The 21,485-nt window shown below is 44.2% G+C and overlaps 1 protein-coding gene across 4 annotated transcripts in view; it reads left to right on the top strand.

The window, feature by feature from the left end:
* ACACA (acetyl-CoA carboxylase alpha) overlaps positions 1–21,485 on the top strand; it is a 338,866-nt gene that overhangs the window by 86,132 nt on the left and 231,249 nt on the right. For all 4 annotated transcript variants that reach the window (XM_033183814.1, XM_033183815.1, XM_033183813.1 and 1 more), the window contains one exon: positions 4,735–4,987. In XM_033183814.1, coding sequence (XP_033039705.1) covers positions 4,761–4,987 — 227 coding nt within the window. In that variant the 5' untranslated portion in view covers positions 4,735–4,760. The remainder of the gene's footprint in view (positions 1–4,734; positions 4,988–21,485) is intronic.

The raw sequence follows: 21,485 nt of genomic DNA, 5'->3' as shown, positions 1-21,485 counted from the left end.
GATAGGCTTACCAGGCGAGTATGGGTACGGAGAGTTTCATGTAGTTTTGAGAGATCCAGTTCTTTATAGGGGCTAGGGGTGCTATGTACTCGGGTCAGTTGGGAGATTACTTCCTTTACGTGTTTTTCTCTTGCCTGATCTTGAACTCCACCCCCATTAGACATACCGGTATGGGTGAAGTAAGTCCAATAGATAGTGGCTCCAAGTCCTCCAGGACAACTAGGATTAATAATTTTCCGTGTCCAATAATGAGTATTTGCATACATGCAAGGGCTGGCAGAGTTATAGCAGTTGTGGGGCATATGGGTGTGGGCAGTGAGGGTGGGGGTTTCCTTAGATAAACTCCTATACAATGAAGCATCAATATTTCCGGGACGCCGCATTCTCCATAGAAACTCTTGGTAAGGGGAGCTACTGGTCGTACAGCGGCGTGGAGGGGTTGCAGTGAGAGTGAAAGGGGTAAGAGAACAGTAAAGAGAAAAATATGATAAGGGAGGGCCATGGGGATTTACGATATTAGTTACTTTCCTCCCAGTTGTCGTTTGAAGAGCAGGCACAGATCCTCTAGAGGTTCACAGGAATAGCTAGCGTTGTCTCCTGGAGTTTCGGGTTCCTTTGGCAGTATCCAGGGTTTGACTCGAGTGTGATGTATCCAAGACTCCACTCCAGCCACTTTAACCGCAGCTGGGGTAGATAAAATGACTGGGTAGGGTCCTTCCCAGGATGTATCTAGGGATGGAGAATTAGAGGGAAGGGACTTGACTAATACCATGTCACCAGGGTGGAATAATTCCTTTCCCTCTTCTCGGGGACAGGCTCCTTGTAATGTTTTAAGAACCTGTTGATATTTGGCTAAGGAGGTGATGTCTGCAACTAAGTTGGCCGCTTCTTGGTCAAGCACAAGGTCATTGGTTAGGAAGGGCCATCCATACAGCATTTCGTATGGGCTAAGTCCTGCTTTTTGGGGAGAGTTTCGGATTCTTAGTAAGGCTATAGGCAACAGAGCAGGCCATGTGAAGTGGGTTTCCTGGCTTAGCTTTTTTAGATGTCATTTGAGTGTTTCATTCATTTTCTCGACCTTCCCTGAGGATTGTGGCCTCCAGGCGCAGTGTAAGTGATATTGTATACCTATGCCTGGGATACTCCCTGGGTTACTGTAGCCTTGAAAGCAGGGCCATTGTCACTCTGTAAGCCTCAGGGAAGTCCAAATCTGGGAATTATTTCATGAACCAGTACCTTTATTACCTTTTGAGCCTTTTCTGTCCTACAGGGGAAGGCCTCTGCCCAACCAGTGAAAGTATCTACCCAGACTAGTAGATACTAAAATCCCTGAGATTTGGGCATGTGGGTAAAATCTAGTTGCCAGTCTTCTCCTGGATAATGGCCTGTTCTTTGTTCTCCTGAAGGAGCTTGGCGATAAGGCAGGGGATTATTTCTTTGGCACACATCACAGGCCCTGACTATCTGCTTGATAGTTTTGAAAAGGCCTGGTCCAGTAAACAATGATTTGGCCATCTGATGGGTGCTATCAATGCCTAAGTGAAAGGTTTGGTGAAGGGTTTTAAGTAATTTCCATTGGTTAGCTGCAGGCAAAAGTATTTTCCCTTCTTCGGTGGCTAGCCATCCTGAGGGGAGGAAACTCTGTCCTCATGAGGGTCCCCATTCCATTTCTTCTTCTGAGTACTGGGGCTTGGTTTCCCGGAGGGGATTACCCCATACTAGGGGTCCTTCTATAAGTATTTCTAATGGAGGGTCCTGCCTTGCAGCTCTTTTGGCTTCAATATCCGCTTGGCGGTTCCCTTCTATTTCCCTTTCCTTTCCTTTCTGATGACCCCAGCAGTGTAAGACTGCCACCTCCAGGTTTCTATACAGCCAGTAATAATTTCCTAATGGCTTCCTGATGTTTGATAGGTGTTCCTTCAGAAGTTAGGAATTCCCTTTCTCTCCATATTGCTGCATGGGCATGGAGGACTAGGTAAGCATACTTAGAGTCCGTATATATATTTACCCTTTTTCCTTCTCCTAAATCTAGTGCCCGAGTGAGGGCTATTAGTTCTGCCAGCTAAGCGCTAGTTTCTGGAGTGAGGGGATTACTTTCAAGTATTCCATTATCACTGACCACTGCATACCCCGCTTTTTGAAGTCCTTTCTCTGCAAAGGAACTTCCATCAGTATACAAGTTGAGGTCGGGATCAATCAAGAGAATCTCTAAAAGGTCCACAAATGGGAATTATTATCTCCTGAATTAATCTTTTTTCTTTGTCTTTTTTTTTTTTTTTTTTTTTTGAGACAGAGTCTCGCTCTGTTGCCCAGGCTGGAGTGCAGTGGCATGATCTTGGCTTACTGCAACTTCGGCCTCCCGGATTCAAGCGATTCTCCTGCCTCAGCTTCCCGAGTAGCTGGGATTATAGACATGTGTCACCATACCCAGCTAATTTTTGTATTTTTAGTAGAGACGGGGTTTCAGTATGTTGGCCAGGCTGGTCTCGAACTCCCGACCTCAGGTGATCCACCCGCCTTGACCTACCAAAGTGCTAGGACTACAGGTGTGAGCCACCGCGTCCAGCCAACCTTTTTTTTTTTTTTTTTTGTGGAGATGGGATCTCATTTTGATGCTCATGCTAGTCTTGAACTCCTGTACTCAAGCAATCCTCCTGCCTCTGCCTCCCAAAGTGTTGGGATTATAGGTGGGAACCACTGTGCCCAGGCTTATTTTCTGAATTAAAATAATTGATCTGAGTACAAGCTATTTAATACTGAGTTGATCTGTAGTTTTGAAATTTTAAAATATGATTTTTGAGATGACAGAATAAATATTGTTTCATTTAGTTTGGGTTTTTATTGTCGTGAGCTCTTATTTTGGTTTTTAAAAAAATTTTTAAATTTTTATGGGCAGCACTTCATTCCATAAAAGAGAATGAATGTTGCTGTTTTGGTCTTTATTAATTAGTTTCTTTTTCTTTCTTTCTTTTTTTTTTTTTTTTAATACTTTAAGTTCTGGGATACATGTGCAGAACATGCAGGTTTGTTACATAGGTAAACACGTGCCATGATGGTTTGCTGTTAATTAGTTTCTTAGTTAGCTATTGGCAGTATCTAATCCTAACTAATAAGGCCCTACCTTTAGAAAAATTATACTTACTTGAGATGATTATAGATTTTAAATTTGGTGATAGATTCACTTTTCTCCTTATATCAATGTCAGCACATTAGAGCCAAAAGTAGTCATTTTGGGGTGAAATTTTAAAATGCATAATTTAAGAAAAAACTCACGAGGACAAGCAAAGTTTTTGTTTTTAATTAAAAATTACCTATCTGGAGTTTGTTTTAAAAGTATACACATATGTAAAATTCATAGGCCAGGCACAGTGGCTCACGCCTGTAATCCCAGCAGTTTGGGAGCCTAAGGTGAGAGGGTTGCTTGAGCGCAGGAGTTCAAGACCAGCCTAGGCAACATAGGGAGTCCCCATTTCTATAAAATATTTAAAAATTAGGCTGGGCACAGTGGCTCACGCCCATAATCCCAGCACTCTGAGAGGCTGAGGTGGGTGGATCACGAGATCAGGAATTCAAGACCAGCCTAGCCAAGATAGCGAAACCCCAGCGCTACTAAAAATACAAAAATCAGCCAGGCATGGTGGTGGGTACCTGTAATCCCAGCTACTTGGGAGGCTGAGGCAGAGAATTGCTTGAACCCAGGAGGCGGAGGTTGCAGTGAGCTGAGATTGCGCCATTGCACTCCAGTCTGGGAGACAGAGTGAAACTCCATTTCAAAAAAGAAAAAAAAAAAAAAAAGGGCCAGGTGCTGTGGCTCACAGCTGTAATCCCAGCACTTTCGGAGGCCGAGGCGAAAGGTCAGGAGATCAAGACCATCCTGGCTAACACGGTGAAACCCCATCTCTACTAAAAATACAAAAAATTAGCCGAGCGTGGTGGCGGGCACCCGTAGTCCCAGCTACTCGGGAGGCTGAGGCAGGAGAATGGCATGAACCCGGGAGGCGGAGCTTGCAGTGAGTGGAGATCACACCACTGCACTCCAGCCTGGGTGACAGAGCGAGACTCTGTCTCAAAAAAAAGAATTAGTCGGCCATAGTGGCACGTGCCTGTAGTCCCAGCTACTGGGGAGGCTGAGGTAGGAGGATCACTTGAGCCCAAAGAGTTTGAGGCTGCAATGAACCGTGATTGTAGTACTGCATGCTGTGTGGGTGACAGAGTGAGACCCTGTCTCAAATAAATAAATAAATAATAAAATAAAAGTTATAGCCTCTCAGTATATAGTGTTTGAAGCCAGATGAGCGTTATGTAGTTTAAATATCATTTCAAACAACCATCACTCTATGCAAACCCTTACCATTTACTCCCCCTATTACTAACAACCAAAATAGCAGTATCACAACAAGCAGCTTTTGCCTACTGCAAAATTTTCCCCATTGATCCTAATTATTTCTTGGACACCACCAAATGATAATGAGATTAGGAATAGCTTATAGGTTTTTGAGAAAAATTTCTTTGAGGAAAAGGGAACTGGTTTTAATTTATGGGCATAGTTATCATGATCTCAATTTTCCTCCCGTATAGAAATTAAAGGCCCTGAAATAAAATAGCCAAGGAAGTTAGTTCTCAAACTGCCTTGCCTCCAAGTCTCAGCTGTGGTCTATTAGATATAACCTCTGACTGACCTCAGATATAGATTATTATTCATAACCTGCCTTTCTCACTTCATTTTCTCCATAGCTCTAAGAGCTCATTTTGGAGGAATAATGGATGAACCATCTCCCTTGGCCAAACCTCTGGAGCTGAACCAGCACTCTCGATTCATAATTGGTTCTGTGTCTGAAGATAACTCAGAGGATGAGATCAGCAACCTGGTGAAGCTGGACCTACTGGAGGAGAAGGAGGGTTCTTTATCACCTGCTTCTATTGGCTCAGATACACTCTCTGATTTGGGGATCTCTAGCCTACAGGATGGCCTGGCCTTGCACATAAGGTAAGAGAGAGTTTAATGGTCTACTTATTATTTATTGGTCTGTCTTGTTAGTTTTGCTGATTATGTTCTGAAAAGAGCAAGAATGATTTTAGCCAAGACTGCTTTGACTTTTCCTATGTCACTGGACTCAAAGCTTTGTTGAGGAAGTCATAAGTGATGTATTTTTCAGAAATCATGTATGTTCCCATCAAATTTTTCATGTTCTACTAGGTCTTTCTTTTTTATTTTTTTGAGACGGAGTCTTGCTCTGTTGCCCAAACTGGAGTGCAGTGGTGCAGTCTCAGCTCACTGCAACCTCTGCTTCCTGGGTTCAAGCAATTCTTCTGCCTCAGCCTTCCAAGTAGCTGGGATTACAGGCACCTGCCACCAAGCCGGCTAATTTTTTGTATTTTTAGTAGAGATGGAGTTTCACCATGTTGGCCAGGCTGGCTTGAACTCCTGACCTCATGATCCACCCGCCTCAGCTTCCCAAAGCGCTGGGATTAGAGGGGTGAGCCACCGCGCCCAGCCTATTTTTATTTTTATTTTTTTGAGATAGAGTCTCTCTCTGTCGCCCAAATGGGAGTGCAGTGGTACAATCTCAGCTCACTGCAACCTCTGCCTCCCAGATTGAAGAGATTCTCCTGCCTCACCCTCCTGAATAGGTTGGACTACAAGTGCGTGCCCTCATGCCTAGCTAATTTTTGTTGTTTTTGGTAGACACCGGGTTTCGCCATGTTGGCCAGGCTGGTCTTGAATTCCTGGTCTGAAGTGATCCGCCTGCCTCAGCCTCCCAAAGTGCTGGGATTAAAGACATGAACCACTACACCCGGCCACTTCTACCTGCTAGGTCTTTTAGTGAGAGCTAGTGAGTAAGAATTAGGTTGAGGAATTTCGGTCTTTGCACTACTTTGACTAACGTGGTTTTAACTATCGTGATGATTGATAGGAATTTTCCAGGGGTTGTCAACTTCGTAGTAAGTTTTTTTGAACTGATTCATCAGATTGTCAGGAAGTTATATTCTGTTTCTAGCAGGGCCAGTCCCCAATAAAGAGCTGTTAATAGAGCTCTCCTTTTTCTCTAGAAACACAATTCTCTGTAACTGAGAATGTCAGTACATAGTAACACTAGATTGTTTTTATTTATCAATGTTTGATTATATAACTAGCATGTGAGATACTAACCTTTGGTTATTTGCTTTTCAGTTCTTGGATTAAAAGGTCTGGATCAGTGGTTCTTGGTTCTCACTGTTCATCAGAATCACCTCAGGGAGCCTTGGGAGATAAGCCCCATCCCTAGAGATTTTGATTCATTTGATACTGGCTTGGTGTGGAACTGGGGCTTTTTTTTTTTTAAGGTATCCAGGTGATTGTTGTGTACAGCCAGCATTCAGATTATAGGTGTACCCTAGATAAACATAAGTTAGGGTGGCTGTTGCTGCTGTTATTATCTTGGTACCTCTATTATTACTGGGTCATAAAATAATTTAGCTCTGTTTTATATTCTAAATATACTGACTCCATGATAAAATCCTATATGAGATCTGGCTGGATGTGATGTTCTGTCTTACTGTTATCCCTAGGGCTTGGAATCAGGGCTTCTGAGAGACTAGGCAGTGTTTGTTAGTGATCACCCTCATTTAGCTATGTAGAGGTCAAAAGAAAAGTGTAAAGCAAGTTAATTATGTTTTACTTCACAGATTCCTAGAATTGTAATAAACCAGAGAGATAATTTAACCTGACACTTGTTATTTTATTTTATTTTTAAAAATTAATTTAAAAAATTTAAATAGAGACAGAGGTCTTGCTATGTTGCCCAGGCTGGTCTTGAACTCCTGGCCTCAAGCAATCCTCCTATCATGGCATGCCAAAGTGCTGGGATTACAGGCATGAGCCACCACATTTGGCCATAAAATACTTTTTAATAGTTGGGAGAACTAAGGCCCAGTGAGGAGAAATAACTTGCCTAAGTTTGAATAGCCGGAGAACTTGGATTCAAACTCATATCCTGATTTTATTTCAGTAACTTTTCTACTCTACTTCCCCATCCATACAGGTGTCTTAATTATATAACTAGTTCAGACAAAGTTGGTCTGATGGAGTTAGTGAACAAAGCATTATCTCTGGGTTAAAAAGAGGAATAGAGAGCAGTATTTTAGTGGCAGGGAAAAGGGATTAGGTCTTTATCTTTTTTCTCTCTCTCTTTTTTTTTTTGAGACGGAGTCTCGCTCTGTCGCCCAGGCTGGAGTGCAGTGGCGCGATCTCGGCTCACTGCAAGCTCCGCCTCCCGGGTTCCAGCCATTCTCCTGCCTCAGCCTCCCGAGTAGCTGGGACTACAGGCGCCCGCCACCATGCCCGGCTAATTTTTTGTGGTTTTTTTTAGTAGAGACGGGGTTTCACCGTGTTAGCCAGGATGGTCTCGATCTCCTGACCTCGTGATCCGCCCGCCTCGGCTTCCCAAAGTGGTGGGATTACAGGCTTGAGCCACCGCGCCCAGCCAGGTCTTTATCTTTATGTAAACATTTTTTATTTTATAGTTCACTTAATGGTTGGCTTTAAGGTTAATACTGGTGGTGGCATTCTTCTCTCATTTGGAAGTGTTTGTAGGGGGCTTGTGACTGGTGGGACTACTTGCATTTAGAGGACAAAGGACAAAGGACCAATGATACGAAACCTTCTGTGGTATAGTAGATAATCCTACACAACCAAGAAATCTCCTACTCAAAATGTCATAGTGCCCCTGGTGAGAAAGACTGGTTTAACTCCAAATCCATAAAACCACACAGCATCTTGAGAAATCTGTCCAGTTTGAGTCTATGTGAAACATAATATCCATTTGCTGGATTAGGAAACTGAGTTTGGCAATGGTGATATAAACATGTTATAAGAAACTCAGCTAGTGATATCCCAAGGCAGTCTGTAGTTGCCAAGTCATTCCCAAAGTTGATGGCTCTTATGCAAAGTCTATGTGGTCAGTGGCATGAGTGTCTGGAATTTCTTTGCATGCCTTACTGTTGCAAAAATCATGTCCGTAGCTCATGGAGGGGCCGTGGATTGAAGTGTGATCAGCAGCATGGAAAGGAGACAATGCCAGTTCCAACTCACTCCTCAGATAGCTAACATTCCAAAATAGAAAAAATGTTTTCTGTTTATCCATTCCTTAAGTCACTTCTGGATATGATGACCTTTGGGGTAATTTTAATTGAGTCAAATTCATTTGATAGATGAAAGACCTCTGTTATGACATCTGCCACTAATTAGGTGTGTGACCATGGACAGTACATGTTATCTTCTTGGAGTCATCTATAAAAATGAAGATATTGGCCAGGCGCGGTGGCTCAAGCCTGTAATGCCAGCACTTTGGGAGGCCGAGACGGGTGGATCACGAGGTCAGGAGATCGAGACCATCCTGGCTAACACGGTGAAACCCTGTCTCTACTAAAAAAAAAATACAAACAACTAGCCGGGCGAGGTGGCGGGCGCCTGTAGTCCCAGCTACTCAGGAGGCTGAGGCAGGAGAATGGCGTAAACCCGGGAGGCGGAGCTTGCAGTGAGCTGAGATCTGGCCACTGCACTCCAGCCTGGGCGACAGAACAAGACTCTGTCTCAAAAAAAAAAAAAAAAAAAAAATGAAGATATTGATTCAGATACTCCTTTTCACTCCTGGAACTCAAAGTTAAATAGAGACTAAGTTGCATTTAAGATTAGCTCTTAGAACCAATAGCCTAATCCTTCACGGGTGACATAGATTAAGGGGGCAGGTACATTCCTAGGAGATGTTAACTGGAGGTCATCTGAAACCAAACGAAGTAACTGCCATAATGTAAGATGGGACTGAGTCTCTCTCAAGTTTAGGTGCTGAGAAGTCTAGTGGTATGTTGGATGAGCCAAATAGAAAATAGACTTTTCCTGCGATGGAGATTATTTGCTTCATGTACTTCCTAGAGTCCAATGAAAGACTGGGTGAATCACTTTTTTTTTTTTTTTAGAGGGAGTCTTGCTCTGTCTCCCAGGCTGGAGTGCAGTGGCACCGTCTCGGCTCACTGCAACCTTCACCTCTCAGGTTCAAGTGATTCTCCTGCCTCAGCCTCCCAAGTAGCTGAGATTACAGGCACCCGCTACCATGCCCAGCTAAGTTTTGTATTTTTAGTAGAGACGGGGTTTCACCATGTTGGCCAGACTGGTCTCGAACTCCTGACCTCAGGTGATCTGCCTGCCTCAGCCTCCCAAAGTGCTGGGATTACAGGCGTGAGCCACCATGCCTAGCCATTTTTTTTTTTTTTTTCCTTTTGAGATGGAGTTTCGCTCTTGTTGACCAGACTGGAGTGCAGTGGCACAATCTCCACTCACCACAACCTTCGCCTCCTGGGTTCAAGTGATTCTCCTGCCTCAGCCTCCCGAGTAGCTGGGATTACAGGCATATGCCACCACGCCAGGCTAATTTTGTGTTTTTAGTAGAGACAGAGTTTCTCCATGTTAGGCTAGACCCGACCTCAGGTGATCCACCTGCCTTGGCCTCCCAAAGTGCTGGGATTACAGGCATGAGCCAGCGTGCCTGACCCCGGCATTTTTTTTTTTTTTTGAGCCAGAGTCTCCGCCTCCCAGGTTCAAGATATTCTTGTGCCTCAGCCTCCTGAGTAGCTGGTACCAGAGGCGTGTGCCACCAGGCCCGGCTAATTTTTTGTATTTTAGTAGAGATGGGGTTTCACCATATTGGTCAGGCTGGTCTTGAACTCCTGAATTCAGGCAATCCGCCTGCCTCGGCCTTCCAAAGTGCTAGGATTACAGGTGTGAGCCACCATGCCCAGCTGGGTGAATCACTTTCTAAGCTTTATGACCCAAACGTTTGAAAATAAGACCCTGGCTGGGCGTGGTGGCTCACGCCTGTAATCCCAGCACTTTAGGAAGCTGGGGTGGGCGGATGACCTGAAGTCAGGAGTTCAAGACCAGCCTGACCAACACAGAGAAACCCCATCTCTACTAAAAATACAAAATTAGCCGAGCATGATGGCACATGCCTGTAGTTCCAGCCAGTTGGGAGGCTGAGGCAGGAGAAGCGCTTGAACCTGGGGGTGCAGAGGTTGCGGTGAGCCGAGATTCTGCCATTGCAGTCTCCAGCCTGGCCAACAGAGCAAAAAAGAAAAAAAAAAAAAGAAAATAAGACCCTAAGTAAAAAGTAGTTATAGCTTGGTGGAAATATACAGACCTCACTGTAGACAACTGATTAGGCTTTTTATTTTTAGACAAGATCAGCTAGAGGTTGATATATCAGCCAGGTTGATATATTTCTGGGATTCATTAGTATTCAATTGAACATTTAAGAAGAAAGGCTGAATATGGACTTTTTTTTGTTTTGTTTTTTGAGACTGAGTTTCACTCTTGTTCAGGCTGGAGTGCAATGGTGCGATCTTGGCTCACTGCAACCTCTGCTTCCTGATTTCAAGTAATTCTCCTCCCTCAGCCTCCCGAGTGGCTATGATTACAGGTGCTCGCCACCATGACCGGCAAATTTTTTTTTTTCTTGAGATGGAGTCTCGCTCTGTCCCCAGACTGGAGTGCAGTGTTGCCATCTTGGCTTACTGCAACCTCTGCCTCCTAGGTTCAAGCAATTCTCCTGCCTCAGCCTCCTGAGTAGCTGGGATTACAGGTGCGTGCCACCACGCCTGACTAATTTTTGTATTTTTGGTAGAGACGAGTTTCACCATGTTGGTCAGGCAGGTCTCTGACCTTGTAATCTGCCTGCCTTGGCCTCCCAAAGTGTTGGGATTACAGGTATGAGCCACTGTGCCTAGCCCACCATGCCCGGCTAATTTTTTGCATTTTATTTTACTTTACTTATTTATTTAAAAATTTTTTTTTTTTTTTTTTTTTGAATCAGAGTTTCATTGTTGTTCCCCAGGCTGGAGTGCAATGGCACGATCTCGGCTCACCACAACCTCTGCCTCCCAGGTTCAGGCTATTCTCCTGCCTGAGCCTCTCGAGTAGCTGAGATTACAGGCATGCACCACCACGTCTGGCTATTTTTTTTTTTTTTTTTGGTGACGGGGTTTCACTCTTGTTGCCCAGGCTGGAGTGCAGTGGCATGATCTCAGCTCACTGCAACTTCCGCCTCCCAGGTTCAAGTGATTCTTCTGCCTTGGCCTCCTGAGTAGCTGGGATTACAGGCATGCGCCATCATGCGCAGCTAATTTTGTATTTTTTTAGTAGAGATGGGGTTTCTCCATGTTGGTCAGGCTGGTCTCGAACTCCCGACCTCACATGATCTGCCTGCCTTGGCCTCCCAAAGTGCTGGGATTACAGGCATGAGCCACTGCGCCTCACTTATTTATTTATTTTTTTGAGACAGAGTTTCGCTCTTGTTGCCCGGGCTGGAGTGCAATGGCGCGATCTCGGCTCGCTGCAACTTCCACCTTCCAGGTTCACGCGATTCTCCTGCCTCAGCCTCCTGAGTAGCTGGGACTTCAGGCGTGCACCACCACATCTGGCTAATTTTGTATTTGTAGTAGAGACAGGGTTTCTCCTTGTTGGTCAGGCTGGTCTCGAATTCCCGACCTCAGGTGATCTGCCCACTTTGGCCTCCCAAAGTGCTGGGATTACAGGTGTGAGCCACTGCGCCCAGCCAATCTTTTGCATTTTCAGTAGAGACGGAGTTTCACCATATTGGCCAGGCTGGTCTTAAACCCCTGACCTCAGGTGATCCACCCGCCTTGGCCTCCCAAAGTGCTGGGAATACAGGCACCCGGCCAGTGGACATCTTAATTTTGATAACCAGTGTATGATTATCAAACTGGCATGTAACATAGCTATGTAGTTGTATGGATATTGGCAGTTTCTCTGCTCCTATGAGATGTCACTTGAGGTCAGATAGTTTTGCATACTTAAAGTGCACCGCATGCTATCAACCAACCAGAAGTGTAAACAATTTGTCAACTACTAAGCTGAATTTCTGGTTGACGTGCAGTTGGAACAGGTTATCTCCACATTTGGGTCTTTTACCTCTTAGCATAGTGTGATTTCTTTCCTCTTTTTAAAAAATCCACCACCTTACTGTCTAGCATAGTGTCTTTTCTTTAAATCTTTTTTATCCTGTGCTACATGTATGGGTTTTTTGTTTGTTTGTTTAGAGACAAGTTCTCACTCCATCACCCAGGCTGAAGTGTTCAGTGGTGCAATCATAGCTCACTAACTTTGAACTCCTGGGCTCAAACAATCCTCCCGCTTCAGCCTCCTGAGTAGTGGAGATTGTAGGTGTGTACCACCGTGCTCAGCTAATTTTAAAAATTTTTTTTAGAGATGGGGTCTTGCTATGTTGCCCTGGCTGGTCTTGCATTCTTGGCCTCAAGTGACTGTCTGGCCTTGGCCTTCCCAAGTGCTGGGATGACACGTGTGAGCTACCTTGCCCAGCGTATACTTCATGTTACAGTGAAACAGGAGAATTCCCTCATTTCCCTTGCAGGATGTGCCACAGGGATGTGTCTCGCTCCTTTGGTTGCCCCACTGCTCAAAACCCTAAGGGGAGGATGCAGATGGGCAAGTGCAGCAGCCATGGGAAGCACTTTTGGGCTCCAGCCCCACGGCACCATCTGGGGGTGGTGTCTGCGACTCCCAAAGCCCAAGTGAGCATGTGTTACAGTGTGCTCTTTCAGCTTTGCTGTCTGCAGATGGCTTGTGTTAACCAGCTCAATAGACCTTCTGCCTTATTGCAAGGGCAGAGGGCCAGTGTGACAGCTTTCTGTATCCTGAGCTCTTGCCCAGTGTACCAGAAAAATTGGATCACATGTGGGCTCGAAGGATGAGTGCAAGGTTTATTGAGTGGTGGAAGTGGCTCTCAGTGACATGGATGGGGAGCTGGAAGGAGTGGCTGGAGTAGGGAGGTGGTCTTCCCCTGGAATCAGGCTCCCGGCACTTGATTCGGACTCTTCTTTGACCACCTCCGGTTGAATTCCTCTCGGTGTCCAGACGTCCCTCCTCTCTTTCTCTGCCTCGTCGTTCTGCTATCACAAGTCTGCCGGCCTGCTGATGTCTGCTGGTCTGTTCCTCTGCTCCTCTTGATGTTCAATCACTTGTGTCTATGCCCTGCTAAGGTCTCGGGTTTATATGGGCACAGGATTGGGGGTGTGGCAGGCCAGAGTGGTCTTGGAAAATGAAGCATTTGGATGCAAAAACAGGCATGCCTGCTCTCACATAGGTCCGTAGGCACAGGCCAAAGGTGGAGCCCTCAGCAGGGACTCAGCCCTTTCTGCCCTTTCCCTGTCCCCTTCCCATATCAATAGTATTTGAAACTCGATCTCAGTTTTCTCTCATGTGTCTTAAAATATATGTTCAAGTCATTGAATGACCTTCATTTTATGGTTAACATAAAAGGAAACATGTTTGGTTAACAACTTTATCGGAGAACGATCTGTATTTGCTGTTATTTGTGTATACCTAAAACCAGCATAAGATGTCTATCACTGGGGTTCAAGACAATAATTGTTGCTTTGGAAGGAGAAAGTATATTCACTCAGGAACAGCTCTGAAGTTGAGTTATATTTTTATTTATTTTCTGATCTAGAAAGAAAAGTACTTTACCAACATTTTTGAAAATTGAGAATTCAGGCCGGGCGCGGTGGCTCAAGCCTATAATCCCAGCACTTTGGGAGGCCGAGACGGGCGGATCACGAGGTCAGGAGATCGAGACCATCCTGGCTAACATGGTGAAACCTCGTCTCTACTAAAAAAATACAAAAAAAAAAACTAGCCGGGTGACATGGCGGGCGCCTGTAGTCCCAGCTACTCGGGAGGCTGAGGCAGGAGAATGGCGTGAACCCGGGAGGCGGAGCTTGCAGTGAGCTGAGATCCGGCCACTGCACTCCAGCCTGGGCGGCAGAGCGAGACTCCGTCTCAAAAAAAAAAAAAAAAAAAAAAAAAGAAAATTGAGAATTCAGATGAGATTGCCTATAAGATGTTGGACCCTTCAGAAGAATTTAACTAGAAAATTTAGAGCTTTTTGTAATTAGAAATAATTTGTAAAGTTTCTCCCATGATACTAGTCATAGTATGTTAATGAGTTTGGAATCAGCTCCTAGATACCACACTTCGTTTTCTTTTTCTTTTTTTTTTTTGAGACGGAGTCTGGCACTGTCGCCCGGGCTGGAGTGCAGTGGCCGGATCTCAGCTCAATGCAAGCTCCACCTGCCGGGTTTACGCCATTCTCCAGCCTCAGCCTCCCGAGTAGCTGGGACTACAGGTGCCCGCCACCTCGCCCGGCTAGTTTTTTGTATTTTTTAGTAGAGATGGGGTTTCACCGTGTTAGCCAGGATGGTCTCGATCTCCTGACCTCGTGATCCGCCCGTCTCGGCCTCCCAAAGTGCTGGGATTACAGGCTTGAGCCACTGCGCCCGGCCTTTATTCTTTTTTTTTTTTTTTGAGATGGAGTCTTGCTCTGCTCTGTCGCCCAGACTGGAGTGCAGTGGTGTGATCTCGGCTTACAGCAACCTCTGCCTCCTGGGTTCAAGCGATTCTCCTGCCTCAGCCTCCTGAGTAGCTGGGATTACAGGCATGCACCACCATGTCCGGCTAATTTTTGTATTTTTAGTAGAGACACCATGTTGGTCAGGGTGGTCTCAAACTCCTGACCTCATAATCCGCCTGCCTTGGCCTCCCAGAGTGCTGGGATTACAGGTGTGAGCCACCGCGCCCAGCCACATTTCATTTTCATTCACAATTCATATAAAGCTGTGCAGACCTTTATCCATAGGAAATAATAGTGTTGAGGTCAGATTCTGGGAGGATCTAGGATTGACTTTCAACTTCTTCCATTGGGTCAAAACAGAAGTTTAGGGGACAATAGTGAGAGGAGGCCTATCTATTGTTTCTACATTCTATTTTTCACATTAACTTTAGGAACTATTAGTCAAGTTTTCCCAGTAGCTAATTGGAAAAATAATAGTAATAACAGGTTACATTTATTAAGTGCTTTACTGTATGCCACATACTCTGCTGTGCTTTATGGAGTACCACACTGAATTGTCACAACCACCCCATAAGGTAGGTATTGTGCTATTATTGCCCACGATGTTTTTTTGTTTTCTTTTTGAGATGGAGTCTCACTCTGTCGCCCAGGCTGGAGTGCAGTGGCGTGATCTCAGCTCACTGCAACCTCTGCCTCCTGGGTTCAAGCAATCCTCTAGCCTCAGCCTCCCAAGTAGCTGGGATTACAGGTGCCCGCCATCATGCCTGGCTAATTTTCATATTTTTAGTAGAGACAAGAGTTCACCATATTGGTCAGGCTGGTCTCGAACCCCTGACCTCAGGTGATCCACCTGCCTCAGCCTCCCAAAGTGCTGGGATTACAGGCAGGAACCACTGCGCCCGGCCTGTTGCCCTCAATTTATGAATGGGGATTGAGACATAAATAACATGCTTAAGGTGGCCAGTTTGGGTATTGATTCTAGTCAGAGCTCGTACTATAAACTACTACACTAAACTAAAACCCTTGGTGTAACAGATGTGCTTTCTTTTTTTTTTTGAGATGAAGTCTCGCTCTGTCACCCAGGCTGGAGTGCAGTGGTGTGATCTCGGCTCACTGCAACCTCCGCCTCCCAGGTTCAAGCTATTTTCCTGCCTCAGCCTCACATGTAGCTGGGACAACAGGTGTGCACCACCATGCCTGGCTAATTTTTGTTTTTTTAGTAGAGACAGGGTTTCGCCATGTTGGCCAGGCTGATCTCAAACTCCTGACCTCAGGTGATCCACCCACCTTGGCCTCCCAACGTGCTAGGATTACAGGCGTGAGCCACTGCACCCAGGCCTTATGTTCTGTTGAGCAATTCTTCTCTAATTAAATGTTAGCCTTGTTAGAAAGGGATAGAAGTTAGAAAATATATATTTATATATACTTAAAATTTTTTTTTAGAGACAGATTTCTCTCTGTTGTCCAGGCTGGAGTGCAGTGGTGTGATCATGGCTCACTGTACCTTCAGACTCCTGAGCTCAAGCAATCCTCTTGCCTCGGTCCCTGAGTAGCTGGGACTATAGGTATGTGCTACCATTCCCAGCTAACTTTAATTTTTTTTTTTTTTTTTTTGAGATGGAGTCTCACTCTGTTGCCAAGGCTGGAGTGCAGTGGCATGATCTTGGCTCACTGCAACCTCTGCCTACCGGGTTCAAGCAGTTCTCTGCCTGAGCCTCCCAAGTAGCTGGGATTACAGGTGCCCACCACCATCCCTGGCTAATTTTTTGTATTTTTAACAGAGACGGGGGTTTCACCATCTTGGCCAGGCTGGTTTTGAACTCCTGACCTCGTGATCCCCCACCTTGGCCTCCCAAAGTGCTGGGATTACAGGAGTGAGCCATAGCACCCGGCCTAAAATTTTTTGTAGAGATGCGGTCTCACCATGTTGCCCAGGGTGGTCTCAAACTCCCAGGCTCAAGTGATCCTCCCACTTTGGCCTCTCAAAGTGCTGGGATTACAGGTGTGAGCTACTGTGCCCAGCCTAGAAAAAATATTTTAAAATAATGCTTTATTAAAGAAGCATAATAGAAAATAAAAAACAACACAAGCAAGCAAAAATAAACCCTTGTATATTTGCCACCCAGAGGTTACTCCCTACCATCTGGATCCTTTTCTATGCATATATGTATATATTCATTTTTTTTACTAAAATGAGGTCATACTGTACACACAGTTTTATAATCTGCTTTTTTTAGTCAAAAAATTTTCACTTTCTATTTCAATAAATTTTAATCTAATTTAATATACACACTATTTCATTTCTCCAAGGAACCTCAAAATTCTGGTTCCTTCATGCAAGTATCCAATCCACATCTACAAATTGTATATTATGTTCTTTAAATTTCTTAATCTGTCACATTCTATCACATTACCACCCCCCACCTTTTTTTTATGATGTTGACTAGTGACTCGTTTAAGAGGAAGTTAGCAAATCATGAAAGTATATGGTTGCTAGTGAAAATTTGGTGGCATATAGAGAAACAGAAAGAAAAATAAAGGAAGATTGCCATTCTACACTTTTTATAGTTACAGAGCAACAATTGGTATTAATTAATTGCATTAATGATGATACTTTAATGAATTTTATAATCATTTTACGTGCCATTTATGACACAGCTTTTTAGTTTTGGCTATATATGTTTGTGTTTGACTGGGAAAGAAATACAGATTCTCATTTCTTTTTAGTCTCTCACTTTAAACTCCTTGAGTTTGAAATGACTATTTAAATCTAGTGGTAGAGATAGAGTTAAGTATTAGCTTTAAAAGCTTTTGGAATAGTAAAATGTGCCATACTGGTATAATATATTATTTATTATCAAGGAGTCCTTTTATAAGATAAACATTTTTTACTGGAAAAACCTCTTTAAGTCTTTTGCATGTTAGTGCTTAAAACTTGGAAATTTAGGTCTGAAAGCCTTTTGATGATGGCAAATATATACTATCAATATTACAATTCACATGTTGAGAATAACCACTATTGAAAATGCAGGAGGCTGGGTGCAGTGGCTAACACCTGTAATCCCAGCATTTTGGGAGGCCAAGGCAGACGGATCACCTTAGGTCGGGAGTTCAAAACCAGCCTGACCAACATGACGAAACCCTGTCTCTACTAAAAATACAAAAATTAGCCAAGTGTGGTGGTGAGCACCTGTAATCTCAGCTACTCCGGAGGCTGAAGCATAAGAATTGCTTGAACCCGGGAGGCGGAGGTTGCAGTAAGCTGAGAACATGCCACTGCACTGCACTCCAGCTTGAGCAACAGAGCAAGACTCCATCTCAAAAACAGAAACAAAGAAAAGAAAGTGCAGGAAATTTTATTCCTGCTTCCTGTCTATTGGCTCATCACTATCAAGCTTTGACATGGGAAATAAGGAAATTGGCTCTGGTTTTGTTTATATTAAGGCTTTGCTTATGGCTAGTGTGAGAGTGTTCTTATGTATGTATTGACTTTCTTAGCATTTCTCATTTAGCTTTCCTGAGCTTCTTCACTTCCCCTAATAGCTCTCCAAACTCTCTGCTTTCAATGTTCCTTCCTTGATATTCTGAGGTTCCCAGTTGCCATGGTGCCTTTGTAGTGAGTAGACAGAGAAGGTCATTATGAGATCTGCAACTTGGTACTCCTTTGCTGAGGGCACTGGTTTCCTCTCTCCATTTCCCACCCACCCCTTCTTTCCATTCAGAAAACAGGAGCTGTCTGTGGCCATGTTTGTATTTTAGTCTCTGGAGTGCATTCTATAAACTTCGCTAATTGTGGAAATGAAATTATGAATGTTGTAAGTAAGGCTTAGTACAGCTGCTTGATAGTGTTTATTACTTTTATTATTTCAAGTGTAATGCATGCATTTCCCCCTCTTTTCTTTGTGTTAGCATAAGTTTACAAGTGAAGTTTGCATTTACTACTTTATATTGTTAAATTATTAGAAGTAATGTAGGTTTATTATTAGAAAAGTTGGAAGTCCAAGAAGTTTTTTTTTTTTTCCCAGATAGAGTCTTGCTGTGTTACCCAGGATGGAGTGCAGTGGCATGTCTTGGCTCATTGCCTCTGCCTCCTGGGTTCAAGTGATTCTCATGCCTCAGCCTCCTGAGTACCTGAGATTACAGGTGCCTGGCACTATTCCCAGCTAATTTTTGTATTTCTAGTAGAGATGGGGTTTTGCCCTGTTGCCTAGGCAGGGCCGCCCGCCTTGGCCTCTCAAAGTGCTGGGATTATAGGCGTGAGCCACCATGCCCAGCCTCAAAAAGTATTTAAAAAAATAAAAACACTAAGGAATACAATCATTCCATAATAATCACTATTCATATTTTACATATTTCCTTTCTGTATTTTTTACCACTTAAGGATAAATGTCATTAAAATATACATACAGATGATATTATAATGAATGTACAGCTCTGTTTTCTGCTTTTTTCCCACATATAACAACACTTTCTCATGTCATTACACATCTTTTTTTTTTTCTTTTTTTCTGTGACAGGGTCTTTGTCACCCAGGCTGGAGTGCAGTGGCATGATCACGGCTCACTGCAGCTTCCACCTCCCTGGGCTCAAGTGATTCTCCCACGTCAGCCTCCCAAGTAGATGGGACTACAGACGTACACCACCACACCCAGCTACTTTTTGTATTTTTTGGAGAGACAGGGTTTCGCCATGTTGGCCAGGCTGGTCTCGAACTCCAGACCTTAGGTGATCTACCCTCCTCGGCCTCCCGAATTGCTGAGATTACAGGCATGAGCCACCTCGCCTGGACTGATTCTAAATTTGGCTATTGTGAATAGTGCTGCAGTAAATATGGAGTACAGATATCTCTTTGATATGCTGATTTCCTTTCTGTTGGGTATATACTCAGTAGTGGAATTGCTGGGTTATATGGAAGCTCTATTTTTAGTTTTTTGAAGAGCTTTCATACTGCTTTCCATAGTGGCAGTACTAATTTATATTCCCACCAACAATGTACAAGGTTTCCCCTTTCTCCACATCTTCATCTCATAATACTACTTCAGTGGATTCTTAACCCATAGGATATATTAGTGTCTAGCCAAACATTGTGTCACAGGTGCTTAACATTATTTCTAATACTCACAACAGTACTAATCATTATTATGGTGGGCTCAATGAGTTCTGTTAAGGGTCCAATACGGTCTCGGAGATGTTTGAACTAGAATTTGAAGGATTAACAGAAAAAAGGCTAGCAAAGCTAGGGGTGTGTGTGTGTGTGTGTGTGTGTGGAAGGGTAGAGCTGGTGGGGTAGACAACATGCACAGAAGTACCAGTGAAACATCTAGGATTTTCAGGCAATTACAAGTCGTTGACTATTACTGGAATGGAAGGTGGGCAGCATGATCAGTGCCAAAGAAGAGGCCGGTAAGACAGAGATCAAGTCATTAAGGGTCTTTTATGTTGTACTGTGATAATAAATAAGCATTTGGTCTCTATCCTTGGTTCCTGCACACAGTTCCTAAAACCCTTGGAATTTCTTGACTGGTAAGTATCTTTTATGATAATGAGATGACTGGGGTCTGAGGGCCCCTGGATAGCTTCAGGCTGGGGTCTGGTCACCAGAAAGTCCAAGGAATAATTAGAGAGTTGGAACTTTCACCTCTACTCTCTAACCTCCAGGGAGGGGCAAGAGGTTGAAAATTGAGCTAATCACAAGTGGCCAGAGATTTAATCAATCATGCCTACTTAATGAAACCTCCATAAAACCTCCTAAACAACAGAGTTCATAGAGCTTCTGGTATGGTCAACACATGGAGGGGCTGGTAGAGCTGTATACCTGGAGGAAGGTTTGGAAGTTCTCTGCCCCTTCCCCCATACCTTGCCCTATGTGTCTCTTCCTGAGTTCCTGAGTTGTATCCTTTATAAACCAGTAATAGCAAGTCAACTCTTTTCCTATGTTCTGTATGTCATTCTAGCAAATTATCAAACATGAGGAAGGGGTCATGGGAATCTCCGATTTACAGCTGGTTGGTCAGAAGTACAGGCGACTGGGATTTGCAACTGGTATCTGAAGTAGGGGACAGTCTTGTGGGAGGGACTGAGCACTTAACCTGTAGGATCTATGCTAACTCTAGGTAATTAATATAAGAATTCAAATGTGAGACTCCCAGTTGGTGTCTGGACAGAACTGGTTGTTGAGATGGAAAAAACCTGTACATTCGGTGTCAGAAGTGTTGTAAGTAAATACAGCTCAGACATAAAACATCTGTAAAATGGAAAACAATATTTAGGTTCTCCTTACCTGTGCAACAGACTTTATTAAAAATATAGATTCCGGCTGGGTGCGGTGGCTCGTGCCTGTAATCCCAACACTTTGGAAGGCAGAGGCGGGCGGATCACCTGAGGTCGGGAGTTCAAGACTAGCCTGACCAACATGGAGAAACCCCATCTCTACTAAAAATACCAAATTAGCTGGGCGTGGTGGCACATTCTTGTAATCTCAGCTACTTGGGAGGCTGAGGCAGGAGAATCGTTTGAACCCAGGAGGTGGAGGTTGTGGTGAGCCGAGATGGCGCCATTGCACTACTCTAGCCTGGTCAAAAAGAGTGAAACTCCGTCTCAAAAAAAAAAAAAAAAAAAAAAGAAAAGGGATTCCTGGCTGGGTGCAGTGGCTCATGCCTGTAAATTCCTAGCACTTTGGGAGGCTGAGGCAGAGAAATCACTTGAGGTCAGGAGTTTGAGAACAGCCTGGCCAACATGGTGAAACCACATCTCCACTAAAAATACAAAACTTACCCAGGCATGGGGACATGTACCTGTAGTCCCAGCTACTTGGGAGGCTGAGGCACGAGAATCACTTGAACCAGAAGGCGGAGGTTGCAGTGAGCCAAGATCATGCCACTGTACTTCCAGCCTGGGTGACAGAGTGAGATACCATCTCAAAAACAAACAAACAAAAAGAGTGTGGATTCCTGAGTCCTATCCCAGATTTATTAGATTACAGTCTCTGGTCGTGGAGCCCAGGAATCATTATTCTAATACTTTTCAGGAGAGTCTGGTATGAATCCCGAGCCAAGAAGCACTTTT

The sequence above is a fragment of the Trachypithecus francoisi genome, unplaced genomic scaffold, assembly GCF_009764315.1.
Source record: "Trachypithecus francoisi isolate TF-2019V2 unplaced genomic scaffold, Tfra_2.0 Lachesis_group20, whole genome shotgun sequence".
In the NCBI taxonomy this organism is placed as follows: Eukaryota; Metazoa; Chordata; class Mammalia; order Primates; family Cercopithecidae; genus Trachypithecus; species Trachypithecus francoisi.
This window is presented reverse-complemented; position numbering and strand designations above follow the sequence as displayed.